Raw genomic sequence first — 26444 nt, forward strand, 5'->3', positions numbered from 1 at the left:
CTCCTCCACAACTTGTCACTGGGACCAGGGTGTCCAAAGGGTTAGCGTGGGGTCCCCTGCAGTCCCCTGAATTGCCCAAGTGAGTCTGACAGTTTAAGCCTTATGTTTAGCTGGAGGTGGGACACTGCCTTGGCCTGGGTTTCTCAGGATCAGGTAGGGCCTTGGCTTTAGCAAAGGCAGTGTCGGTCATGCAGTCAGCTGGGTTCCTGTTTCCCCATCTGTAAAATGAGAAGAAAATACTTGCTTTCCCCACCTCTTGGACTGTGAGCCTCAGCTGGGGCAGGGACTGTGCCCGACCTGCTTGTTTAACGCAGGGCTTCAGCACACTGTAAGCAATAGCACCAAGTTATCGGAGCTGTATCAGGGGCTAAGTTGTGAGAGATATAAAGGAAAATGGAGTCCCACAGAGAGACTAAGGCTGTGACTTACATCTGCCCACTCAGAGATCGCAGTGATGATAGCAATAATAACAACGGTATTTGTTAAGTGCTTACTATGTGCTCAGCACTGTTTTAAGCGCTGGATCCTTGCAGAGACTGGGGACTCAGAGACTGGGCTGGAGGGGGCACAATTATCTCATATCGGTCATAGAGCAGGACCAGTGCTAAACTTGGGCTTGTGGATGGCCACGGTTGCCTTCAATCAATCAGTCGTATTTATTGAGCGCTTACTGTGTGCAGAGCACTGTACTAAGCGGTTGGGGAAGTACAAGTTGGCAACATATAGAGACAGTCCCTACCCCTCAGTGCCAGTACCAAACCCATCCTTTGAGCCAGCTGTCAGGTGCCCAGGGTGGAATGGGGCCCTCTGGGTCCCCTTGGCCCACTTGCATCTTCCTCCCAGCAAGGGTAGCTGTCTGTAGAGAATGGCACCACCCTGAGATTCTCTTCCTCAAAGCCCCAGCAGGCTCTCTCCTGTCTGCAGGCCATGCTCTGTCCCGCCCAGGCGCTCTGACCCGGGGACCGTCCATCACCCTGCCAGGCAGCATCTGTTAGCAGAGAATCGCCTCATTTATCACCAGAGCTTTCGTCAAGTTTGCCCAGTCTCGTAAATCCTCGGGAGGGGACTGGCTGGCTGACCTCTCGGCCGCAGTCTGCCAGTGGCTCGAGGCAAGGTTGCTCGGGCGGGTAAATCCGGCTCGATGATGGAGCGGGGTGCTCCAACCCCAGCCCCGAAGCAAACACCGGCCTAGCGCCCAGAGCTGTTCCTTTCCTTCCCACCCCGGAGGCTGTTGGGGATCAGGAGCATCGGTGCCAACTCCAAGGGATGAAGGGAGGATGTTGTCCTTCGCAGGTTGGGTGAGTGGACTCCCAGCCTCATCCGAACCTGGTTTTTAAAGAGAACTGAGTGTTTCCAGTCAGGGCTGAAAAGGCACGAAAAGGTGGCTTTCCGGACTGTTTGCCCTATTTTCTTCCCCTCCTCCCCCTCCCCCCACTTGAAAATCTTTGTCCCTTTGTTGGTCCCTTCCACTCCCGACTTGTGGTCCCTGGAATCTGGGGCTTTACAAGCTGTGAAAATAGAAACCCTTCTTCACGGATGGGGCAGAACCTTGAATTGAAACCGCTGGCTTATTTTTAGAGGTAGATTAAATGCTCGGGCTGTTTTAGAGTGAACCGATCAGCTCAAGGCAACCAGCCTGTGACCGGGTCCAACCCAGAAACGAGGCACTTCCCTACTGGGTTTGGTTTAGATCCCAGGGGTCTGGGTGGGCCCCTTGTGACAGATTGCCATGCCTCTCTACCCCAGGGTGGGGTGAGTGGACGTTGGGAGCATTTAGGAAACATCTCTGACCCCCGCTGCCATCCTGCTAGCTTGCTAGATAGAGAGCCAGGGTGGGGGGAGTTAGGGGCTGGCACGTGGACCCTTATTTCCATTGAGACTAAAGGTTATTTCTGCCTTTACTGGAAGGAGAGAACTTGGGGTCCCTGGGGGCAGAGCCTGTTTCCCTGGAAGAATCAGGAGCTATGAAAACCGCTGGATTTGCAGCTGGAAATACTACCTTGGCTCTGTAGGCCTCAAATCAAGTTTGCTCAAACTGCCTTGAGTCTTCACATGGGAGAAGGGGAGGAGGAAAAGGAAATCAATCAATCAATCAGTGGTATTTATTGAGCGCTTACTTTGTGCAGAGCACTGTACTAAGCGCTTGGGAAGTCCCAAGTTGGCAACATAGAGAGACTGTCCCTACCCAACAGTGGGCTCACAGTCTAAAAGGGGGAGACAGAGAACAAAACCAAACATACTAACAAAATAAAATAGAATAGATATGTACAAGTAAAATAAATAAATAAATAGGTGAAAGCGAGCCTAAGGACCTCACTACTCCAGGGTGGCATGGAGAAAAAATGGCCCAGTCCTTTTTCCATAAACCAGACAGGACTAATGGCCCTGGGAAGGGTTAAAACTGCACAGGTTATTCAATCAATCATAGTCATTGTGCCCAAACTATATGTAGAGCACTGAACCAAGTACTTGGGAAAATAGAATATGGTAGAATTGGTTGACAGACTCCTTAACCACAAGGAACTTACAAGTCCACATGGGGAGACAGACATGAAAATATATTGCAGATAGAGGAGATAGTATAAGGATATGTATGTAAGGGCCACGGGGCTGGAGGTGAGGATCAAAACTGGTTAAGGGGTACACAGCCAAGTTCATAGTTGACAGAGGGGAGGGCAGATAGGGGAAATGATTTTAGAAGGTTACTGAAAGGTTCACAAATTTGCCTGGGTAAAATTTAACAACTAATTTTAGGAGCTGTAGTCAGATAAAAGAAATAAACCTTCTGTTTAATAACCAGCTGCTGATTATGTCCAAACAGTTTCAAAATACATTTCTGGGCTAATTAATTAAGAAAATTTAAATATTTTGCTTGGGTGTATTTACGTGGGATGTTTTTCAACAAATACATTTAAAGAAGGTTTGGAAAAACAAAACTTTTGAGGATGGTGGCCTTCTTTTTCTCTTAAACTTCAAGCAGAAAGCTGTTTCTCTGAAACACTGAATGATTTGCATTTGAAACCAAAGGGCACAAGCCCAACCACCTTGCTCTCTCTCTTTCCCACCCACAGTTAGGTTCAGGAAGGTGTTACTTTGACACAGAGTTCATGATTACTGTGGCTTTTGAAATTGAATTAGGAGCAGTGTTATAATTGTGGGGGGGATTGGTTCGTTCAGTCACTCAGTGGTATTTATTGAATGCTTACTTTGTGCAGAGCGCTGTACTAAGTTCTTGGGAAAGTACAATAGAATTGATCCCTGCCCACAATCAAAGTTGAATATCTGGTTTTACCCAAATCACCCCAACTTGTGCACTCCATCAATGATATGTAAACAATAGTTTCATGAAGTAGGACCGGTTGACTGACTTTTACTTTATTGGAAGAAAAATGGATTTTCCACCCTCCCTGGTGACCCCATGGTGACATGGTAAGGTATCCCTTCTTTCCCAGCCAGCCTCTCCCACTCCACCAGATCAGAGTTTACAGACGTTTCCCATTTCCTGCTGGCTCCTGTGCACCCCTTCCCTCATCCTCGGGGGTTGGTGCTGTAAAGCTGAAACAAGGTATAAATTTAGAAACCTAAGTGCTGGCTTCTGGAGCTTCTTCGCAGCCTGTTTTCTACGAGCACAGAGTTGTGCAAATGTTACCCTACATTGCTGTGTTAAATGTTTCGTCTTAACACTGTCCTGGAGTGAGGTTTTAAAAATGCAAGCGACTTGAGTATATTTTACAAATGAAAGGCTTTTGAGTGACCAAGGTTGGCAGTAACAACGAGTTGTCTGACATATTTGATTTTCTTAACCGACAAGGGAAACGAGCTTCCCTGTGGCTAGTGTCCCAGCTGTCTTCAGGATTCCCTCCTTGCCTCCCAAGCCCCTTCCCCTGGCGCGCCACACACACACACACACACACACACACACACACACACACACACACACACGTATTGATTAGTACAGACAAACATGGTTTGATCTGATAATAATGATTATAGTACTCGTTAAGCATTTACTCTGTGCCAAGCACTGTTCTAAACACTGGGATAGATACAAGGTAATCAGGTTGGACACAGTCTCTCTCCCACATGGGGCTCAGTCAATCAATCAATCAATCGTATTTATTGAGCGCTTACTATGTGCAGAGCACTGTACTAAGCACTTGGGAAGTACAAGTTGGCAACATATAGACGGCCCCTACCCAACAGTGGGCTCACAGTCTAGTCTAGTCTTAATCTCCATTTTACAGATGAGGTAACTGAAGCACAGAGAACTTAGGTGACTTGCCCAAGGTCACACAGCTGAGAAGTGGTGGAGCTGGGATTAGAACCCACGTCCTCTGCCTCTCAAGCCCGTGCTCTTGCCTCTAGGCCGTGCTCCTTCTCTAACAACAACATGCCTTTTGGAAAAGTTCTTTTGGAAAAGTGGCTGGGATTATTGGTTTTCTGGTGAGACCTTAGTTGCTTGTGCTGGAGAAATAAGGGAGCTTCGTGGTTAAAGACACTTTGCTGGGCGGTCCTGAAAATTCAAGTAAAGGACTGTGCCTTGCCAGAGCGGGTGGAGGGGCAATCCTGCCTCTCCCTGCCCCAAATTCGGACTGTAGAGTGATTAAGTCCTATATTGAGGCTCTCACTGGCCCCACCTCCCTCTGATGGAAGCCCAGGGCCGTTTTCCTCTGCAGTTTCTGGTAGTTGAAGGAAATTTGGAGTTTAGGCTGGTGTTGAGTCAAGTCACTGGATCTTTGTGCTGGATTCTGGCTCCAGGGGGATGGAGGTAGTTCTCCCCCTCTGTGTTCCAACTTATCGCGACTAAAATGTTCTTACATCAGTCAATGGTATTTTTTTTCAATAATATCTGTTTAGCATTTACTCTGGGCCAGGTACTGAACTAAGCAGTGGGGTACGTACAATGGGGTTGGGGACAGTCCTGTCCCACATAGGATTCACAGCTTTAATCCCCACTTTACAGGTAAGGTAACTGGGGCACAGAGAAGTGGCTTACCCAAGGTCATACAGCAGAGAAGTGGCAGAGCTGGGATTATTATCTGGACCCTCTGACTCCCAAGCCCCTGCTCTAGCCATTAGGGCAGGATTATACTATGGGTTTGGGAGAGTACAATACCAAAGTTGTAAGTCATGTTCCCTGCCCTCCAGGAGCATACAGTCTGGAAGGGGAGACAAACATTAATATAAAGGATTTATAGCTATGAACCTAAGTGCTGTGGGGTTGAGGTGACTAGCAAATGCCCAAAGGTCACAGATAATGATGACACTTGTTAAGCGCTTACTCTGTGCAAGGCACTGTTCTAAGTGCTGGGGGCAGAGACCATATAGAAGGGAGATCTCGTCATAATATAATTACTCTTATTGTATTTGTTAAACACTTACTATGTGTCAAGGACTGTCTGAGTGTTGGAATGGATACAGAGTTAACCAGGTCGGACTCAGTCCCTGCCCCGCATGGGGCTCGCTGTGTAAGTACAAGGGAAACCAGGGATTGAATCCCCATTTTACAGGTGAGGATTTCCCATTTATAGAAGAAACTGCATACTGGAAAGTGCATCAGATGATGAGTTGTGATGTATAGTAATAACAATTGTGGTACTTAGGCAATTAATATGTGCCAAGCACTGTACTAAGAGCTCAGGTCCACAGTTCAGACATAGTTCCTGTCCCACAAGGAACTCCGTTTAAGGGAGAAGGAGGACAGGTATTCAATCCCCATTTTACAGATGAGTAAACAAAGGCATAGCAGTGAAATGACTTACCCAGGGTTATGCAGCAGGGAAGTGGCAGAGATGGGAATAGAACCCAGGTCTCCCGACTCATTCAATCGTATTTATTTAGCGCTTACTGTGTGCAGGGCACTGTACTAAGCTCTTGACTCCGAAGCCCATGGTCTTTGCACTAGGCCACACTGCTTCCAGTGTCTCATTTTTGGCCTTAGAGGGGAATAGATTAATCTGCTGCCTGTTTGTCTAATCTTCCTGTCAGAAGCCACACTCCTTTAAAGATGGAAAGAAGCAGTCTGCACCCCTAATCTTTACCTCATCTGTAAAATGGGAATTAAAACTGTGAGTCCCCCCAGGGACAGCCTGATCACCTTGTAACCTCCCCAGCGCTTAGAACAGTGCTTTGCCCATAGTAAGCGCTTAAGAAATGCCATTATTATTATAATCTCTTGCAATTGCTTCATGATTAAGGGGCTGTAAAAACTCATTAAAAGGCAAAAAGCTTTCCGTTTCAACGGTGAGCATGTAGTCCAGAACACCCCCGTCTGTGTGCTCCAAGTGGTGTGTGGTTATTGCCCAGGAAACAGCATTAAGCAGAGGACCCCATGGGCCAACTTAGCAGGACCCTCAGGGCTCTGGGAGTCCTAACTCCAAGAAGAAAAATGGCTCTGGCTCTAGCCACATGGCTGGCCAGGCTGCTTTGTCACCTTAAGAGAATCCCACTTGAGGCAGGCGCTCCCTCCCTCCTTCCCCTAGCTTATTATGCAGCCAGCTGCCCATGGCATTCTTACTCTCATCATGGAGCTTCAGAGGCTGAAGCATCTTCCAAGCCGGCTCCCGCTTGTTTTTTTGGTAACGACTGCTAGAAATAATGAGTGAAGTACTGAGATGGTTCTGAATGTCGTGGAGGGGGTGGCGGGGAGGGGCTTGTCTGTCATTATTAAATTTCTGGCACAGTTCAGGTTTCCAGCTCTGTCTGAAATGATCAAAATTTAAGCTGTAAGCTTGAAGCCATTAGAAGAATAAAACTCTCAGGCCCCCCCATTCTCTCCTCTTGGATTTTCTTAGCACAGCCTAAACCTCCAACTTTTGATGATTGTTTTCAGATCACCAAAAGAAAAACACCATTCAACTACCTCAACTAGGAGGAGGGCAGGTTGGGTTTGAGAGTTTCTGATGTGGCTGCCTTTTCTCACTTCCTCCCTATAAAGGTGCACCTTGCAGTGTTGTTCCACATTGATCTGTTTCCTGTAATGGCAGCTTTGATGTTGAGCCAGTGAAAGAACGGTTGAGCATTGTGCAATCAAGTGCCAGGTATCAGACATACAGAATAATGCAGGGTTTTTGCAAGAACACAACCCTTGCATGATAGAACTGGGTTTGGGAGGAAAAACAGGGAGGGGGAAACTAACTCATTAGCCAAAGGTAAGTGAGCTAAGATTTAGGATTTAATTGTGGACATAATAGGCTCATTTATATTGACTGCATTTCTCCCAGGACCTAAGGTCATCCTTTAGTATGAAGTCGTGCACTTGAGGAAAAGGAGAGGCAGTCACTTAGACCAGGGGGAGATAGTTTCGTGTGCCATTTCAGTGTACACAGGCCATGTTGGTCGCCATACATGCTGTGGTCCCAAGTGACCTGAAAGAGCCACTGCTTTTTCCAAGGGAGGGGTCCGGTTTCCTTAGAAGTGGTAATTGTTCTTTGGCACTGTGCCATGCAAGTCCTGGAGGTGGGGTAAATAGAAAGATTGGATCAGGCACAGTCCGCCCCACAAGAGGCTTGCCATCTCAGTCTAAGGATGGCTTTCTGCTGAGGCTCAAAGTGAAGTGACTTGCTTATCTCAAGAACAGGTATTTTAACCCTATTTTATGTGTTTACCTCAGGGCTGCACAGCAGCCAAGCGGCAAAGCCAGGGTAGAACCTGGGTCTTGGCACCTGGTCCTCAGCTCTTTCCACTCCATCAGGGGGTCTCCCCAAGTGATTTGCCCTTGACTTTCCATGTTTGTGAACTGAATTGGTAAAATCCCAGGCTGATGCCCAGCATGGCTTTCCTAGCCTGTCCCCAGCCACTGCAGGGAAGTCCAGAGTCCTGGGTTCTAACTCCTCTGTTAAGTGGACTGTTAAGTCACTGCATAAGGTGACTGTTTTCCCCAGCTCTTAATTGTACGCCGTGTCAAGTACCAAAAATCTCTTTGGTAGGATCAGAATTTGGAAAGGATAGAGTTGTGGTTACTTGTCCATATGCCATTGTATTTTTGTCATCTTATACTGTCAAGTCATCTCTGACCCATAGGACACCATGGACACACCACTCCCAGAGCACCCCACCTCATCTGCAATAGTTCTGGTAGTGTATCCATAGAGTTTTCTTGGTAAAAATATGGAAGCGGTTTACCACTGCTTCCTTCCGCTCAGTAAACCTAAGTCTCTGCCCTCGATTCTCTCCCATGCCGCTGCTGCCCAGAACAGGTGAGTTTTGACTTGTAGCGGCTTGCCTTCCACTCGCTAACAACTGCCCAAGCTAGGAATGGAATAGATATGCCTCTGCTTAGCTCTCCCTCCTGTAGTCGAGACCGATAGAGTACTGGAAACTCTCCAGGTGTGAACCTGGGATGGGAGCCTTTGTATTAGCAGAGAAGAAAAGGACTGTAAGGATCTTTCCTGAGTAGGTCAAAGAAATATTTATGAGACTGGTGAAGCTTTTAGGCACTTAGGTTTGGAACGAGCTCCTGCCAACATTGCCTGTAGACAGCTCCCTTAGTGGAAAAATGGTTATCTATTCCTTCTCAAAACTTCTACAGATAAGGAGAAATTAAATCTCATCCTTGCAATAGGTAGGATTTTTCCAGTCTATTACCTTGTATCTGCATCTTGTATCTACCCCAGCACTTGGTACAGTGCCTGGCACATAGTAAGCATTTAACAAGCTCTGTGTGTGTGGGCAGGAATGTTTCTGTTTGTTATTATGTTGTACTCATCCAAATGTTTAGTATAGTGCTTTGTACACAATAAGCGCTCAATAAATGCAATTGACTAAATGAAATACCATAAAAAAACCATCCTTATACTAATTAGGTGGGGGATGGCAGGGTCCAGAATGCGTAATTATGGATGATTGAGTGGAATAATTCTCTATCTCTTTGATAGGTACAAGGGTTTGGTGACTGGGAGGAGAGCAAGGAGCGTCATAGCTCTGCTTTGGATTCTCTCCTTTGGCATTGGCTTGACTCCACTCATGGGGTGGCACAAAAGCTTCGGAAATGCTACCCAAAACTGCTCCAATACTACAGGGCAGCTGAGGGATTCTACCTGCGACACGGAGGTTGAATGTCTCTTTGAGAATGTTGTCACCATGAGCTACATGGTCTATTTCAACTTCTTCGGGTGCGTTTTACCGCCGCTCATCATCATGCTGGGAATCTACATCAAGATATTCATGGTGGCCTGCAAGCAGTTTCGGCGCATAGAGCTGATGGACAATTCACGGACCATCCTCCAAAGGGAGGTCAATGCAGCCAAGTCCCTGGCTATCATTGTGGGGATTTTCGCCATGTGTTGGCTGCCCCTCCACACCATGAACTGTATCACTTTCTTCCACTCTAAAATTCAGCAGAAATGGGTCTTCTATGTGCCTATCATCTTGTCCCACGCCAACTCAGTCATCAACCCCATTATCTATGCTTACCGGATCAGAGACTTTCGCTGCACCTTCCGTAAAATCATTTCCAAGTACATCCTCTGTAGGAAGGATGACTTTCCCAAGTGCAGCAATGAACACTCCAGGAAGTCCCACATCAGCAATGTGGACAACTGCCATGCCTGCGTGTAACCGTCCCATCCCTCCACCACAAGGACACAGGTGACATCACCATCACTCCCAGATGAGCCTGAGAGAGGACAGCTTCCATCTCAATGCCTCAGCAGATGGAATTACTGGGCACATCTGCATGCTTTAAGTGAGGCTGAAGGTTGAAGAGGGAAATCTACCACTGTGGTATTAACTTCTGTTGTGGGGTGAATTTTGATGCCCTTAAGTTTGTTCAGAAGTTAACTTGGCATACATTGTACAAGTACTCAGCAATGACTTGCAGGTAGTGCCTTATGTTCTTCACCAATTATCTGGTGCAGTGTGTATTCTCAAATGGGAGAGACTTTGGGGCCAGTGTTACTGTGCAACCACAATGGTTTCAGCCCAGAGTTCTTGGCCTATGTTAAAAAAAAATTGTGAAACTTGGATCCTGACAGATGTGAACTTGCTCCAGGAAGGAAGTCTGGTTTGGAGGAAATGGGAGCTAACTGTAAGAGTCCGTGTGTGATTGACGCCTATGATGATATAAAACCTGTTTACAAATGGAGCTGAGGGAAAGGTCAAAGAAAGCAGGGTTTGCTCCCAGTTCACAATATGGTTACCTTACCTTGAATAAACTTCAAGGTCTTGCCTAACCCAGAAAAACAGGTAAGGTGGGAGGAGAGGGTGTGAGGATGAGAGCAGCAGCTGCCTTAGAAACAAGCATAAACAGAGCACGATTCATCTGTAAATACATTGAACCACTAACATAACTAGACAAAGGCAATTCATTTTCATTAATATAACATAAGACTGTCACTAAGTTTCAATTCTCCCATTGACAGCAGTGAATAATGGATGTGAATCCTTCACCACCTTCTGCTGACATGCTTGCTGGGCCTGCACTGGGGATTAGCCCATGATGAGGTAAATTAAGCTTTTAAAGTAGCGTTTGGCAAAAGGCACTGTTCAAAACTGTGAGAGATTTTCTGATTTTGCAATGTTTGTTAGCTTAAGGCTTACGCTAATTTAAGACTAAATTAAAACTTTTTTTTTTTTTTAGCTATGTGTGTTGTTGTTTCACTGTGTCTAAATCTGTTCCTCCTAACCCCACTACTCTTGTAAAGATCATCTTGGGGATCCACCCGAAGTACTCTTTCAAGCTGAGGCACTGAAACCTAAGGTAGGTGGTGGTTTCTATCTTTTCTTAAACTATTTTTTTAAATGGCATTTACTCCGCACTTCCTATGAGCCAGGCATTGTTCTAAGCGCTGGAGTAGATACGAGGTAATCAGGTCGGACACAGTCCCACATGGGACTCAGTCTTAATCCCCATTTTACAAATGAGGGAACTGAGGCACAGAGAAGTGACAAGCCCAAGGTCACGCCACAGACAGATGGCGGAACTGAAACTAGAACTTGGGTCCTTCTGACTCCAGGCCCTTGCTCTCTCCCCTAGGCCATGCTGCTTTACAAGTATATCATTAAGCTAGTGAAATATTTTAGAACATAGACACACCTAATTTAAATGGTACAGTTTATGAAGCTGAGAAACTACATGTGAGTTTTCAAAGTCAGCCATGCATAAGCCCTCTGAAGCTGGTACCAGGGGACAATCTGAATAAGATGATCTGCAACACAACTGGCTCTGGGCTTAATATTTTTCTCCTCCTGAACAATCGTGAATACAGTAAAGTCATGCATTCAGTCTTCACCTGAAGAGGCCCAGACTTACCTGGCCTGCCTCCACCCCAGGCCTTCTCGCTATGGATAATCAGGATTTCTTACTGGATAGAATTTGCTGCTCTAGATGACATTTAGACGTTCTGGACCGTTACCAACTAAATGCCTTGAAGACAAGCTCTCGTCCCCTACTCCATCGTACCTTATCTGCTTCATCGGGAAAGGGCTTCCTGATATCTTTGACAAAGGAAAATAATATCTAGGTTAGTTCATCTCCTTCCATTTAAGGAGAGGGGTGGGGGAAGGAGGCGAAAGCAGGACTGGAATTCAGAGCTGAAAAGGCAGTTTCTCCCTCACATAAGCTACAAGTTGTTGGGGGGGGCGGGGCTTGAGAAGCAGCATGGCTGAGTGGAAAGAGCCCGGGCTTGGGAGTGAGAGGTCGTGGGTTCTAATCCTGGGGTTCCACCACTTGTCACCTGTGTGACTTTGGGCAAGTCACTTAACTTTTCTGGGCTTCAGTTACCCATCTGTAAAATGGGGATTAAGACTGTGAGCCCCACGTGGGACAACCTGATCACCTTGTATCTACCCCAGTGCTTAGAACAGTGCTTTGCATATAGTAAGCATTTAACAAATACCATTATTATTATTATTGGCAAAAGGAGAAAATGCTTCCCTACTTCCTGCCTTTAACCGTGTATATCACATGTTTCTACTGACAACAACAAAGGGTTCAGAGCCTCTGAAAGCCTCTTAGCTGAGACTTCCTGAAGCTATAATTACAAAAAGGATTTATAGTTCATTACAGCCAAATCCTCCTACAGGTATTTAACTAAAAAATACTGACAACAACCCCTCCAAAATAATGCATTCATGATTAGAATGAATTCCACAAGGACAGGATCCTGTCACCTGTTGCTCTTGTGCTCACATTGCTTGTGCTAGTTGGTAATATGCTCAGAGTGAAACAAAGCTCAGTGGGGGCTCCCTTGGTGGCTAGAGTAATTAGAGGACTGTACAGCTCTAGTGGCATTTTTATTTACCTGACTATTTCTAAACAAGCTGCTCTTTGAATACTTTCCCAAAGGAGGCCACACCTTTTGGGAAGAAGAATAAAATAAAACCAAAAGGAGAAAAAGATCAACTATATCAAGGTACACTGGAGGTAAGAAATGGAATACTGCACCAAGCACATATGGCATTAGCTGGTAACTCATCCTGGAATTCCTCTGATAACTATAATTCACTTCTTCCACTATACAGATCTTTCCCACCTTACACAGCCATGAATTTTCACTACTTCTTCTTGCCAGACACGAACCCAACAAGGCCAAGTCAACAAACGCGGTTACTGAGATGTCTGCAGACCTAGAACTTAGGGGCCTAAAGTCCAACAAACTTAAAATCAGAAATAGCTGCTGAAATAACCCAGAGTAAGTTTAAAACTTGGTGGGGGGGGGCGGGTCACATCTCCCATATCTGCTCTCCCTGGCATCAACACCTTAAGGTCATTTTGCTTACCTCAGACTTGACTATAATTGTGGTATTTGTTATGAGCTTACTATGTGCCAAGCACTGTACTAAGCGCTGGGATAGATACAAGGTAATCAGGTCCCACATGGGCCTCACAGTCTAAATAGGAGTGACTTTGATCCATGATATTCACTGAGCTTCCTGTGTGCACAGCACTGTCCAGAGTGCTTGGGAAATTGCAACAAAGAGATGGATCCTCACTTTACCATTAAGCTTTAGAAACTGCCAGCTCACATTTTTTTGCTCCTCCCAAGCTAAATTTCACAATGGACTTTTGTTCTTAACTCTCCCGCTTGGTCCCTTTATTCACATAATAACCACAACTGGCTCGGAGAAGCAGCGTGGCCTAATGGATGGCGCAAAGGCATAGGAGGCAGAAGGACCTGGGTTCTAATTTGACTCTGCCACCTGTCTGCTGTGCAATGTGCAAGTCGCTTCACTTCTCCGTGCCTCAGTACCCTCATCTGTAAAATGGGGCTTAAGATTGTGAGCTCCATGTGAGACAGGGACTGTGTCCAACCTGATTTGCTTGGATCCACCCCAGCTTAGAACAGTGCCTGACAAATACCACTATTATTATCATTACTACTACTGTTTTCCCTCCTGCATCAAATCCCCATCTTCCAAGCCCTTCTAAAAATTCTACCTCCAGGAAGCCTTCCCCAATTCATTCCAGCCACTTTAGCACTTCTGTATTTATGCCCATCTGGGTCAGTGCATAAATTTACCAACCTTCACCAGTTTGGTTGGTTTGGCAGGTTTGGTTAGTGATTAGTAAATCACTCCTTCAGTTTTTACGTTCATGACTAATGCGTTTAGTTGACTTTAAACAGCTGGCAGTCAGGGCCAGGTATATTTGCCCCATCACGGTATCTCTTTACATACATGTTACTGGTGGAGAAGAGGCATGAGGAAACTATCAGCCTTACAGATTTACCTTTCCTATCGCTGAGTTCCCACTCTGTAGCTGAGACTCCCAAATCCCCCTTTAAGGTGGGAAACTAAAGAAGAGCATTTCCTGTACCTTCTGAAGTGTTAGGATACTACTATTAGGAGGCATTGCGTTTTCCTTACCTTTCCATTCACCCAAGAGTCAAAATGATATCCGTCACTCACAAAGTGCATCAGATGGACAGATGTGTAACTTTTGGTTTTCCTAAGGGAGACAAATACTTCAGTCCCGGTTGTAAGGTTACCTTTAGAAAGGGGTGTATCAACTAGCAGAGACCTTTTATCCAGCCCCTGGTGCACCGGACCTATTGACCCAGACTCAGTGCTCCTCTTACCTTAGCACATATAAACACACCCCAGCAACATACCAAACATGCACAAGGCCAGCTCTCAAATACCACTGATTGATCCTTTCTGGAGAACGGAAAGATGTTACACCCCATGTAAAATGGCAGGAAGGTGACAAAATAGATAGGCCTCAGTAAATCTTTCAGGCTGAATAAATATTACCTTTATCTACAAGAGTTATCATAGAGGTCAATCCAAATTTTGTTTCTTCCAACAGTCAAGTGGTAAACAGACACAGCGGTCCTGAAGAAAATAAGGGAATCTGTAAGACAGTAACTGTCCCTGCCTGGTTTCCATTTTTATCGTTCCCGATCCTCGTCCATCAATAGGATACTGGTCATTTGCTTGTCTGAGACGTTGAGTTCTTGGGACATCCCCATTGCCTGGCTGAGGTAGACCGCGAGGAGATGCTTGCACTGCAGGGCACAAGGAATGAGAAAATTACAGAAGGTTGTGGGTTGGGACTGGTGAATGCCCCTGAAAAACTTGAGAAAGGCCGGGTAATGCTAGGTCTCCTGAGATTCCTATGAATGAATGAAAAAGGCTAGCACTAGGGTATCTTGTTGCAGCTAGCAAGATATGCCCTAATTATGGTGAATACAACTTAGGGTTACCGAGTGGCATAAATATTAGCGCAGCTAACAAATGCAAAGGTATCTGGTGCTGCACCAGATCACTCCGGTTTCAAATGAGACAAAAATAGCAACACAAAGACCCGCAACTCCTATAGTATTAAAAACTAAGCCATCCCAGGCAATATACCCACACGATGCAGGCAATATATCCACACGATGCAGGCAATATAACCACACGATGACAAATGATGCTGTTCTAATAGCCTAAGGGAAAACAAAACCCACAATACCCTTAGCTTCTGAGTCATAGGTCAGCATTCCTTCCCAATTTCACATTTAGGGAATGGATTGGTACTGCATGAGAACTGAGCAAAAACACTTATTAATTTCCTTTATAATTGCAACTGTCAACAGGACTAACTCCTCCAGCCAGGAAAATTGTTTATTTACCACCTCAAGGGACTGGACTTTACCCTCTTAAATGCATAAATAGTCTTCATTTGGGGCTTCATTTCTCCTTTTCAGTTCCAGAAAGTTTCATATAATAGAAATACAACATTTTTAGCCAAAGGTTTAGAACCCCTTACAGGCAGCCTCCAAAAAAAGAAAAAAGTCCCCACCCTCATTCTGAAAAATGAGACAAATGAACAAAACACAAGCCTACACATGCCAAACATCTCATCACATTTGTGGATCAAAGCACATGGCTAGAATAGTCACTTGTGAATATAACACTAGTTATCTCAAGCCCAAAAGGCCTCTGAGCTCATGTCCAATTCAGAGGAAGTGAATCACTTGTTTCCAGAAAGTGGAAGAGAGGAGAAGGCAGATGGGTTCTCTGTGTGAAAGCTTCTTCTGCCAATCCTCGATTTTGTTGGGAAAATATGACCTCCAGCTCATTACTGGAGACAGCACACTTAGACTGAACTGTTTGAAGGAAACAGAAATGACTATGCCTGCCTCCTCTGCTGGGGTCCCATTTCCTGTCCCAACAGTGGCCAACAGAGTCATCCTGGGTGGTGGACAGATTGGGCCTGGGTGAACCCTCTCATCATCATCAATCGTATTTATTGAGCGCTTACTATGTGCAGAGCACTGTACTAAGCACTTGGGAAGTACATATTGGCAACATATAGAGACAGTACCTACCCAACAGTGGGCTCACAGTCTAAAAGTGGGGGACAGAGAACAAAATCAAACCCTCAGGGACTGCATAAATGCTACAAGATGTAATGGCCCCACTTCCCTAGAAGAAAAGCTGGGCTCAATGAGGCACTAGGCTTGGCCTGAGTCCTAAACATCTGGAGTTTGACTAGAACTGGGCCGGGATTGACCAAAACAAACTTCGGATTTTCAGTTCTCCAAGTTGTCTCCAGGGAGGAAAAGGAGTTGGTAAGCTTCTGGGCCCTTTGTGGAAAGGGGCCAAGAATAAATGCCAAAGGAATTATTATGTGGAGTAACAGGAGGGCAACAAGCACTAGGGACTTCTTGGCAGGAGGAGTTGAGGGGGCCTCAGAGCCACTACTGGACATGACAGAGAAGAGAATGCTATGCAACAAAGCAGAAAATTATTGGTACTGAATTTCAGACACTGGCAACCAACGGCCCTTTATTTTATACTGATGTTCAGTATTATGCACCACAGAGGAGACCCTCTTGTTAGAGGAAACATATGGCCCCCATTATTTTTAGTGAGAAACTATTCTTTCGGAGTGCTCCGACAAAAGTGGGGCACAATCCTAAACTTGGCCTGGAGGGGAAAGCAAACCCTAAAGCAAATGACTGAGCTTAAGTTAGCTTTAAGAAACTACTGTTCATTTCAACACTTGGTTCGGATCATTGTTTTCAAAACCCACATAATGAGCAGCAACATTTACAACTTCTCTCTTAACAGATACTTGCTCCTTACCAGCAGGGTGTCACTTTTCCGAAGCACAGAGAAGGCGAAGGCAGGGCACGAGCAGTAATGGCAGGAATTAAAGCAGGTATACAATTTGCCAGAACTTCCAACCACCTGCAAAAAAACCCAACACCACAAAAAACAAAGACTACAAAATTAGACCTAAAAAAAGTGGGGATGGAAAACAGTTTCACTGTTCTTTACAATTCATCTTCCCAATCATTCAGAGTTGCATCAAAAGGGAAAGTTGCAGTGCCATCATGTGACTGGGGAAACTGCCACCTTCCCCCCACCTCCCAACTCCCACCCAGGAGGGAATTGTGCTATTCATTCCCCTGGGAACCGGCTTCTCCAAGTCCTTAGGAATATGAGGATAAGTTGCCTAGGACTCCACAACAGATAACCTTGGGTACTCAATACAAAGCGTTTTAGAGCAACACATATGCCTCATTTTTTTTTCTGAGCTTTAACAATTCAGAAGCCAGGAGGTACCTTCAGAGGCTACACAAGAGGTGCAAGCAAAGGTAGACTCATTTTGAAGGTTTTTCTTCTAAGTCACATCAGTACTCAAGTTTAAGCTTGCCAATCCTGCTCCTGAATATACCTACTTTGGAAGTTTCTACTCTAAGGGAATAGTTACGGGCCCTGAACCCCCACTTCATTGGGGCACCCCTTAGGGTGGGGCTCTGTAGCCTGATCTGCTCAAGAACGAGGGCTCATGAACCAACCTGAAATCCTTGCCACCTGCAAGTGGAGCAGAAGAGAGATTTAAATCTGAAAACTTTAAATGAATGACATGTACCTGGAGCGCTTATGAGATTTCCCAACGATAGAAATTTGGGATGCTCTGTACTTAATGGGAAAGGTGGGCTGGAGACAGTGGGAATGACTAATCCTCTCTGACCAGTCCAGTGTGTAATCTGAAGTACCTACATCATTTGGCAACCCTTCACATAAACTGAGCCCTATTAAACAGAACCATATGTCTAATCCCAGGAGTAGAAGATGTTTCTATATCTGTTTTAATGAAGTTACAGAATTTGGCTGGCTGCCACATAGTTCTAGGAAGTTAACATTTTTAAACCGAGGCAAACCTAATACAGGATGTGAACAGTGAAAACTAAATAAACAAGTCAAAATAACTACTGGGAAGACCAAAAGCCAACTTGGACGCGAAGCACAGAGTAAGCGCTTAACAAATACCATTAAAAAAACCCTTCTGAAGCCATCAATAAAATCATATCTAATAGCTGTGCAGTTAGAGACTAAAGAGTGTCAAGTTAACTGAAATCCTTTTCAAGTGACAGATTTATAAACTACACATTTTGATCCAAGGGAGGAGCTGGGGACCCTTTTCATTTTAGGATAAAGACTAGTTGAGAGTGACCACTCTGCATGGCTCTGTCCAACTCCACCCCCCACCCCCCCACTACATCCCCCCAAAAAGTTTAGGTCACTAAATCTCCAAAAGATGCAAAGAAAAATCCAATCTTAGCCATAGCAAGAAAAAAGGAACAAATTCATAAATACCAAACCCTAAAATTTCCAGAAGATAGCTGACAATCCCAGCTCCACCGATTGTCAGCTGTGTGACTATGGGCAAGTCACTTAACTTCTCTGTGCCTCAGTTACCTCATCTGTAAAATGGGGATTAAGACTGTGAGCCCCACGAGGGACAACCTGATCACCCTGTAACCTCCCCAATGCTTAGAACAGTGCTTTGCACATAGTAAGCACTTAATAAATGCCATTATTATTATTATACCATCTCTTCATCCGTGAGAGATGACTTTGGGCTGGCAACCTGTGGAGACTACACCAAAGCTCAAACAGCTCAGCCGTTTAATGGGTATAATTTAATCAAAGCAGATTACACCAGTGTGGAATCTGAATTTACTTCTCAGTTGAATTCACCATCATTTATCAGATTTTTAAAACTACCCACTTTGCTTCAAAAACATATCAGAGGAAAATAAAATGATTAAAACATTTAAATCAAGTAACAGCACAACTAGAAACTTTAGGGTCTTCAGGAATTTATGGACTCTAAGTTCTTCTAAAGAAGGGCCTATAGATTCTTCTCTTTTGTCTGCTTGCCCTTTGGTCATCTTTTCCCTCAACACTTCCACTAAGCCAACTACAGCAAACGGAGAAGTGACATGCAAATCAAATATTTTTTTTACTTGCTAAAAGTTTTGAGAAAAACCTAGGGAGGGGTGAAAGGAGAAACTCCTGGCTAAGTCAATCAATCAATCAATCGTATTTATTGAGCGTTTACTGTGTGCAGAGCACTGTACTAAGCGCTTGGGAAGTACAAGTTGGCAACATATAGAGACAGTCCCTACCCAACAGTAGGCTCACAGTCTAAAAGAAGTGAAGACTTCAATCCCTGTGCCCTATTATCATGGCAGTTGATTTAGAACCACAAAATAAAAGGTTAAAAACCAACTCATTAAAAGATCATTTCTACCATGCCTTTTGAGATAAAAAGCACAAAATCTATAGAAATGATGGGAATATGGAATATTTGTAGCTTTCAAGCAAAGTATGTGATACCACGTTTAAATGGAAAGCAAACCGTTTATCTTGGCTAATGGCAAAAGTATGACACTATGAATCAGCCCCTGACAAAAACTGAATATTCGTGCATATATTCCAAATATTTAAGATTATACTCATATATTGAAATCAACACTCCTCCCTGCCAAAAAAGCCAAAAAAAATTGCCCTGCCCACACAATCTGCAACACTCAAAAACGTAAGGGAAACATTCTCCATTTTTGCACAGGAAGAGGGGGTGGAAATGACCAATACAGAAAGATTCAGTTCAAGAGTTCAAAAGTCTAAACTACAGCTCCCCATTTTGTCATTTGGTAGCATGAATAAGTCTCAAGCCTGTACTTTCCTTACATCGCCAGGATGACTCATTAGAGGGGCTCTCCAGACTTAGATGCAGCTGCAAGGGGAATTTCAAAACAGGGGACTACAGAAGGGTGTGCTACATATGACAATGAAGTAAAAAGATAATACCTCCTCCCCTTCCCCACAGCACCTGTATATATGTATATATGTTTGTACATCTTTATTACTCTATTTTACTTGTACATATCTATTCTATTTATTTTATTTTGTTAGTATGTTTGGTTTTGTTCTCTGTCTCCCCCTTTTAGACTGTGAGCCCACTGTTGGGTAGGGACTGTCTCTATATGTTGCCAATTTGTACTTCCCAAGCGCTTAGTACAGTGCTCTGCACATAGTAAGTGCTCAATAAATACGATTGATGATGATGATGATGATAATAAGCAATGTGACACCAGATAGCTCAGCTCTATGAAAGGGCACTTACCCTCAGGTTTATAAAGGGAATGGAGTTTTCATAGGGGGGAAAATCTATTGCCTTACATGAAATATATCCTACCCTTTTCTCATCTTTTGCTCTGGTGATGCAGCTTAGGATACATTACTTATGGTCTTCAGTGGCAAGAGGCCTGAAGAGCTAAAAATCCCTCACTTCCAATCCTACATCCAAACCAGTGGGTAATGTTAATTCTAAGCATGCGCCCTTGTAATGATGACATTAATTGCTCTGTGCTAGGTACAAAATAATCAGATTGGACTCAGTCCCTGTCCCAAGTGAGGCTGACAGTCTAAAAGGGAAGGACAGCAGGTACTTTAACCCATTTTCCAGATGCGGAAACTGAGGCACAGAAAAGGTAAGTAACTTGCCCAAGGTCCCTTAGCAGGTAAGTGGCAGAACCAGGACTAGAACTTGGGTTTCCTGACTCCCAAGACTGGGTCCTTTCCACTAGGAAAGCTCTGTGACTCAAAAGGAATGCTTATTTTTTTAAAATCATTTTTAAACACAACTGTATTAAGTCCAAGGGACAGAATCTGAAGCAGCATGGTACAGTGGATAGAGCACTACAAGCCTGGGACTCAGAAAGTCATGAGTTCTAATCCCAGCTCTGCCACTTGTCTGCTGTGTGGCTTTGGGCAAGTCACTTCATTTCTCTGTGCCTCAGCTTCCTCATCTGAGGTACCAAAGACACAATTTTGTTGTAGCCACCCCAGTGCTTAGTACAGTGCCTGGCACATAGTAAGCACTTAAATACCAATTATTATTATTATTAATATTATGAAGTGGGGGTTAGTAGGATATATTACTAAGGACCTTAGTAGCAAAAGGCTTGCTGAGTTTAGTATGCTTGTGAAAGCTGCAAGCCTACCCTATTGGAGGGTCTAAAATGAGAAGAGTTACCTCAGTAATATACACTCAATTTTGTTAACACCCTCCCTCCTACAAAAGGATCAAAAAAACTGAAGGAGGTGGGGGGTGCATTTGTATTCGTACCAATATTTTTTCTACAATTAGTATCAAATATTTAAAGAAACTCAAAAAAACTAAAAACCCTGTAGAAGGAGTTGGGGATGGGGAGGAGAAGTGTTCGAGTTGGAATTGAATATTCTTTCCTATAGAAATATTGCTCAGATCATTAAAACTCATAAAAGAGGAAAAGAATTCTGCACCAATGGTCCTCACAAGCAACAGATTAACAGTGAGGGCAAAATAATTACCACTTTTCCTGGAGAAAAGTCAAATGTATAATACTGTGTTTCCTGGAAGCAGAAAGAGAAAGACAAGTCTTCCTTTTGAGGTGATTTTTCCTGTTGAGAAATGCTGCCTGAGGCCATCAAAAGCTGCCAGCTAATACGCTCCTTTCACTCAATAAGCAGATCATTTCAAAATACCCGTACACAGTAAACAATTTCAGTGCTTCTGCAGAGTCCAACTACAGGACAACTCTGCAGAGACTAGAGGTCAAAGGAAGGTAGCAGCATGGCTCAGTGGAAAGAGCACAGGCTTTGGAGTCGGAGGTCATGGGTTCAAATCCCGGCTCCGCCAATTGTCACCTGTGTGACTTTGGGCAAGTCACAACTTCTCTGTGCCTCAGTTACCTCATCTGTAAAATGGGGGTTAAGACTATGAGCCCCCCGTGGGATAACCTGATCACCTTGTAACCTCCCCAGTGCTTAGAATAGTGCTTTGCACATAGTAAGCGATTAACAAATACCATTATTATTATTATTAAGGTAGAGATTAAAGCAGACTGTGGAAATGGCACCCACACAGGAGAAGCAGCGTGGCTCAGTGGAAAGAGCCCGGGCTTTGGAGTCAGAGGTCATGGGTTCGAATTCCGGCTCCACCACAAGTCTGCTGTGTGACCTTGGACAAATCACTTAACGTCTCTGAGCCTCAGTTACCTCATCTGTAAAAATGGGGATTAAGACTGTGAGCCCCACGTGGGACAACTTGATCACACTGTATCCCCCCAGCGCTTAGAACAGTGCTTTGCACATAGTAAGCGCTTAACAAATGCCATCATTATTTATTACAAATTTTTTGCGGTCCCCTGCCCAAAAGCAAAGTATGAGAAGTGTTAACACACTATGGATGATCCCGGTGAATTGATTAGTTGATGCCTCACACGCTTCTTTGAGCTGATTAGTGATTTGCATTACAAAGTGTTGAGTTAATCTAGCTAAACTTTACTATCTTATTTTGCATGTATTTGGATGTACAGTACAATTCTAAAGCAGAATGTTTTTTGCCTTCTCCAAAAATTCCTTGCATTTTCTACCACTGCCTCCTTCTCCCTCCATTTTCTCCCTTTCTCTACCAGAGACCCAATCCAAGACTAACCCCAGCCCATGCCTAATATGAAAAAGGCAGCACCTTAAATATTTGCCACATCCTATTCTGAAGAGGGAGTTAGCTGTATGGGGAACATCACGCTTGCTAATCCATTGTGATTAAGAGTCAATGTTGTAACCTAGAGATACTGCATCCACTCAGTCCAAATGCTTTCAACAATCCAGGTGATGGTGAAAACTTCTATTTATCAGCATTTATACCTTTATATTGCATCTGATACATTTCTACTGAGGACACATCTAAATTTTTAAATGTATTTTTGTAATTTGCCCTTATTCTTGTGACTTACTGTTTTGAGGATGCGATCTTAATGGCTGTCCACACATGTCTTGACTTTCAGAGTATTCTCCTTACTCTATGAAGAGTACTCTGGATTTTTTTTTTGAGTTTAGAACTATTCGTACAGGTGGCACATTAAAAAAAAAAAGAGCCAAATATGTAGGAGAAGGCATGTGCGCAGCTTTTATTACTTACTGCTTTCAGTTTAATGCTACAGCACTTCCACGCTGCATGTTTTGCAAAGAACCACATATGCCAAGCAAAATACAGAGAGTCAAGGGAACACTTAAATCAGAAACGCAAAAGTGTAATGTTTACCTGGTATACTACTCTTCCACTAGGAGACAAGACTCGAGTGACAGAACGCTGATCGACTAAATCCAAAGCCTGGACAGCGGATGAGCCGAACACAAACTTCAGCCTAGGAAACAGAAAGTCTCCAGATTAGGTCATGTGGCCTGCAATCCATCTCAGTGACCTGAGGTTAATGTTCTTAAATTTAAAAAAGCACTAAATGAGAATATAACGATCAAAAGCAGAAAAGGAGTTCCAACTATTCCCCCAGCAACGGTGAAAGTTTTTGTACTGGCACCTTGCCCTTCAATTCCTCCTTTTCTCTTTCCTTCCTGCAAATTATTTCCTATAATCAGTAAGTAAAAGCTTTTCCCTGGAAACACAAGGTTTCAAATCCATAGAAACAATAAAGCACCCATGTCCTTAGGACTATAGAGAATCAGAGTCCTTATTCCTAGGTCTTAGCAAAATGCATGGTAAAAATATATTTTAACATGATCCTCTAGACTGAAAGTTCACTGTGGGCAGGGAATGTGTCTGTTTATTGTTGTACTGTACTCTCCCAAGTGTTTAGTACAGTGTTGTGCACACAGCAAGCATTCAATAAATACGACTGAATGAACTGAACGAATGCCTACGAACTCGTAGTGCCTCAAGAACTTAATTCAGTAGTCTGCACATTGTAAGCACTCAATAGATTCCTCTGCTTGATTGCTTAAACATATAATGCCAAGTAATAGCTCCGATTAGCTATCTCCTTAGGGAGATGAAGGCAACATGTAAGTAGAAGCTGTTTGAAGGTTGAGAGCACAAACCCTATGTTTTCCCCAATAATTAAGCAGCTTGGAAAAAATGTAGTTTCTTGTAAGCACATAAGACTTTATCAGAGGGAACGGCCAACCTATTTTTCCAACCAAGTTTAAAGAAAAAGAAAACCCAAACTAGGAGAAAATTTGGAGAAAGGGAGTTTCCCACCTTGTACAGCCAAGACCCATTTTAAACAAATGGTTGCCTTTTCCAAGACTTCTCATGATTTCTGCCAAGTCTCCCCGGTGGAGCATGTTTCCAAGGACGTAAACAGAAAGCAGAATTTATAACCCTCCCAATAATGCTTGCAAATATCTTGCTTAATGAAAACTCTACTGTTCTTATTTGCAAATATCGAGGGGCCCGATGTCAACTGCAATAGCTCTTGAAAACAGCACCAACATGTATCTTTTGGTAAAGCTCTCAAATCTCGAGATAACCAGCTGAATCCCCAGCCTATTTTCAACTGAGACTAGAGGAAGGAAGGCAGGTTAAAACTTGCTGACTGGGATATGTTCTTAGATAAGCCTCACTCTGTGGGCGCGCTCTCTTTTGCGATATTAAATGATTTTTTTAAAAAGAGGGAACTACTCTGGCTAAGATAGTTAAGAAAATGGTTAATCAATTATTTTAGGAAGAATGCTGCTAATTTTGAGCATGTCTAGTAACACACAACAAAGCTGTAAACAGAGAGCCTGACAGCCTTAGTAATTAGAATTTTCATCCTGCTGTTTGATCTCTCAGCATGTCAGACACATCTCTTCATTCTGAAACCTTTGTAGTCAATAGGGAGGTATTCTAGCCAAAGCTGGAAATGCTGGTAGCCTAGAGGAGGGAGGAGAAAGGTGTTACCCTGACCTACTTCTTAATGGGGCTTCAGATCAGCAGAGGACAAAAAAAAAAAGAAAAAGCTAATAAGGACATACTAGACACTTCTCTTATCTAATACCCATATCAAGAAAAAAAACTCACTTACAATTAATAAAGTGATAAGGGGATATGATACCACCCCAATAATCTGATAATAAATCCCCCAAGTCCTATGATATGAGCTATGACACTTCCAAAATATCATATCTGTGTTCTTTTGCTCAGTCTAATGGCTACTGTGGAGGGGAAAGCTCCAAACAAGGCTGAAGTAGGAATCAATCTTGTCTTCACCTTGTTCACTGTGTGAGCATTCTTGAATGTACTCTTAAAACAAAATTAATTTTTAATGTCAAAGTTATTTTATGATATATACCTGAGAAGCAAAAGTTTAGGATCCTTGATGGATCTACCAAATTATTATATTTAAAATTACACTTCGTACTTCTGAACTGCTGTTAATAGTATTTTAAAGACTATAAGCAAAACAAATGGGACCAACATTCATTTATATCCAGCATTCTCAGTTTCATGTCATCTTTCCATTGTTCGTAATACTTCTCAGAACCTGGAAAACAAAGACTTTGCTAGTGGTTTTGTCCATCTGGCAAACGTTATGTTCATTCCTTTGCCTTTCTTAAAAGGACTGGAAAGAACAATACTCTCTTGCATCTATTTAGCGGTCTAGCACTGTGGTTGATATTACTGGACATTAGCTGTAGAAACAGCAGAGGTATTACACCAACATTTTCAAAGATAATTTTCCTTGAGGCAACAACAGGGGGAACAGCCCATATCTCCTGGACATTTCCCCAGTGTCAATCAATCAATCGTATGTATTGAGCACTTACTGTGTGCAGAGCACTGTACTAAGCGCTTGGGAAGTACAAGTTGGCAACATAGAGAGACAGTCCCTACCCAACAGTGGGCTCACAGTCTAGAAGGGGGAGACAGAGAACAAAACATATTAACAAAATAAAACAAATAGAATAGATATGTACAAGTAAAATAAATAGAGTAATAAATACGTACCCTCCTTCCCCCGATCCTCAAGCCTGGGAGGTGAGTCAGGTGGGGCCAAATCAGAACTGTGACTGATTTAGAGATGGGAGGAGGGAAAAGCCCCCCTTTTCCTCTTGCTCTTCCTCCCCTCACTATTGCCCCGACTTGCTCCCTCTGCTCTACCCCTCACAGCACTTGTGAATATATGTACACATTATTCTATTAACTTTATTATTGATATGTACATATCTGTAACTTTATTTATTTATATTGATGCTGTTGATGCCTGTTTACTTGTTCTGATGTCTGTCTCCCCACTTTTAGACTGTGAGCCGCTGCTGGGCAGGGATTCTCTCTATTGCTGAATTGTACTTTCCAAGTGCTTAGTACCGTGCTCTGCACACAGTAAGCACTCAAAAAATACGACTGAATGAAAGGGTCCCGAGAGTCGGGCTACTGCTGGGTATGCACAGGGCATGTGCACCCGGCCATGGGCTACTGGGATCTTTCGGGGCCAATACACACGTGAGGCACCACCTCTTGGATGTGAGACCAGATTCCCAATTGCTAATGACTCAGTCAAGCAGGCTGGGTTGAAGAATGCCAGTCCACGAAAGACTCTACCTTAGAGGAGCCAAAGACCGTAGCCACCACTTGAGAAGGACAAGTAAGAAACATATTCAAAGAGACAAAAGAGAAGAAGTACTCACGCCAATAACAGCTCATCGGGAACTGCAATAAATGAGAAAATGTACGGTCACCTCTAAATTAAGATCAAAGCACGAACATCTATAGCCTTCATTGACTCCCACCCAGAAATCAGGATCTCAAGAGATATGATCCGCTGGAACATTAGTCGAAAGACATAAACAGCCCAGTAGCACAGTAAACTGATGATCCCAAGAAGGTTTGTTCCAACAATTTGTTTTCTTTCTACTTTGGCTTCTCCCTAAAATAAACATGAATATTGTTGAAA

The 26444-nt window shown here is 43.7% G+C and overlaps 2 protein-coding genes across 5 annotated transcripts in view; one reads left to right on the forward strand and one right to left on the reverse strand.

The window, feature by feature from the left end:
* Nucleotides 1–23225, forward strand: part of ADORA2B (adenosine A2b receptor) — a 41047-nt gene extending 17822 nt beyond the window's left edge. Inside the window, exons 2-4 of one of the 2 annotated variants that reach the window (XR_005454696.1) lie at nt 8877–10443; nt 10580–10699; nt 22840–23225. Coding sequence is in view for 1 of the 2 variants with exons in the window: in XM_038759904.1 (XP_038615832.1) it covers nt 8877–9558 (682 nt within the window). In the remaining variant the exon portion in view is untranslated. The other variant, XM_038759904.1, reaches the window with a different exon arrangement.
* Nucleotides 2852–26444, reverse strand: part of ZSWIM7 (zinc finger SWIM-type containing 7) — a 32263-nt gene continuing 8670 nt past the window's right edge. Inside the window, exons 3-7 of one of the 3 annotated variants that reach the window (XR_005454697.1) lie at nt 26179–26200; nt 22817–22919; nt 16516–16620; nt 13807–14447; nt 2852–3555 (exon numbers count right to left, since the gene is read on the reverse strand). Coding sequence is in view for 1 of the 3 variants with exons in the window: in XM_038759905.1 (XP_038615833.1) it covers nt 14331–14447; nt 16516–16620; nt 22817–22919; nt 26179–26200 (347 nt within the window). In the remaining 2 variants the exon portion in view is untranslated. Of the gene's footprint in view, nt 3556–13388; nt 14448–16515; nt 16621–22816; nt 22920–26178; nt 26201–26444 lie in introns of those variants that run through there. The other 2 variants (XR_005454698.1, XM_038759905.1) reach the window with 2 other exon arrangements.

The sequence above is a fragment of the Tachyglossus aculeatus genome, chromosome 17, assembly GCF_015852505.1.
Source record: "Tachyglossus aculeatus isolate mTacAcu1 chromosome 17, mTacAcu1.pri, whole genome shotgun sequence".
NCBI lineage: Eukaryota > Metazoa > Chordata > Mammalia > Monotremata > Tachyglossidae > Tachyglossus > Tachyglossus aculeatus.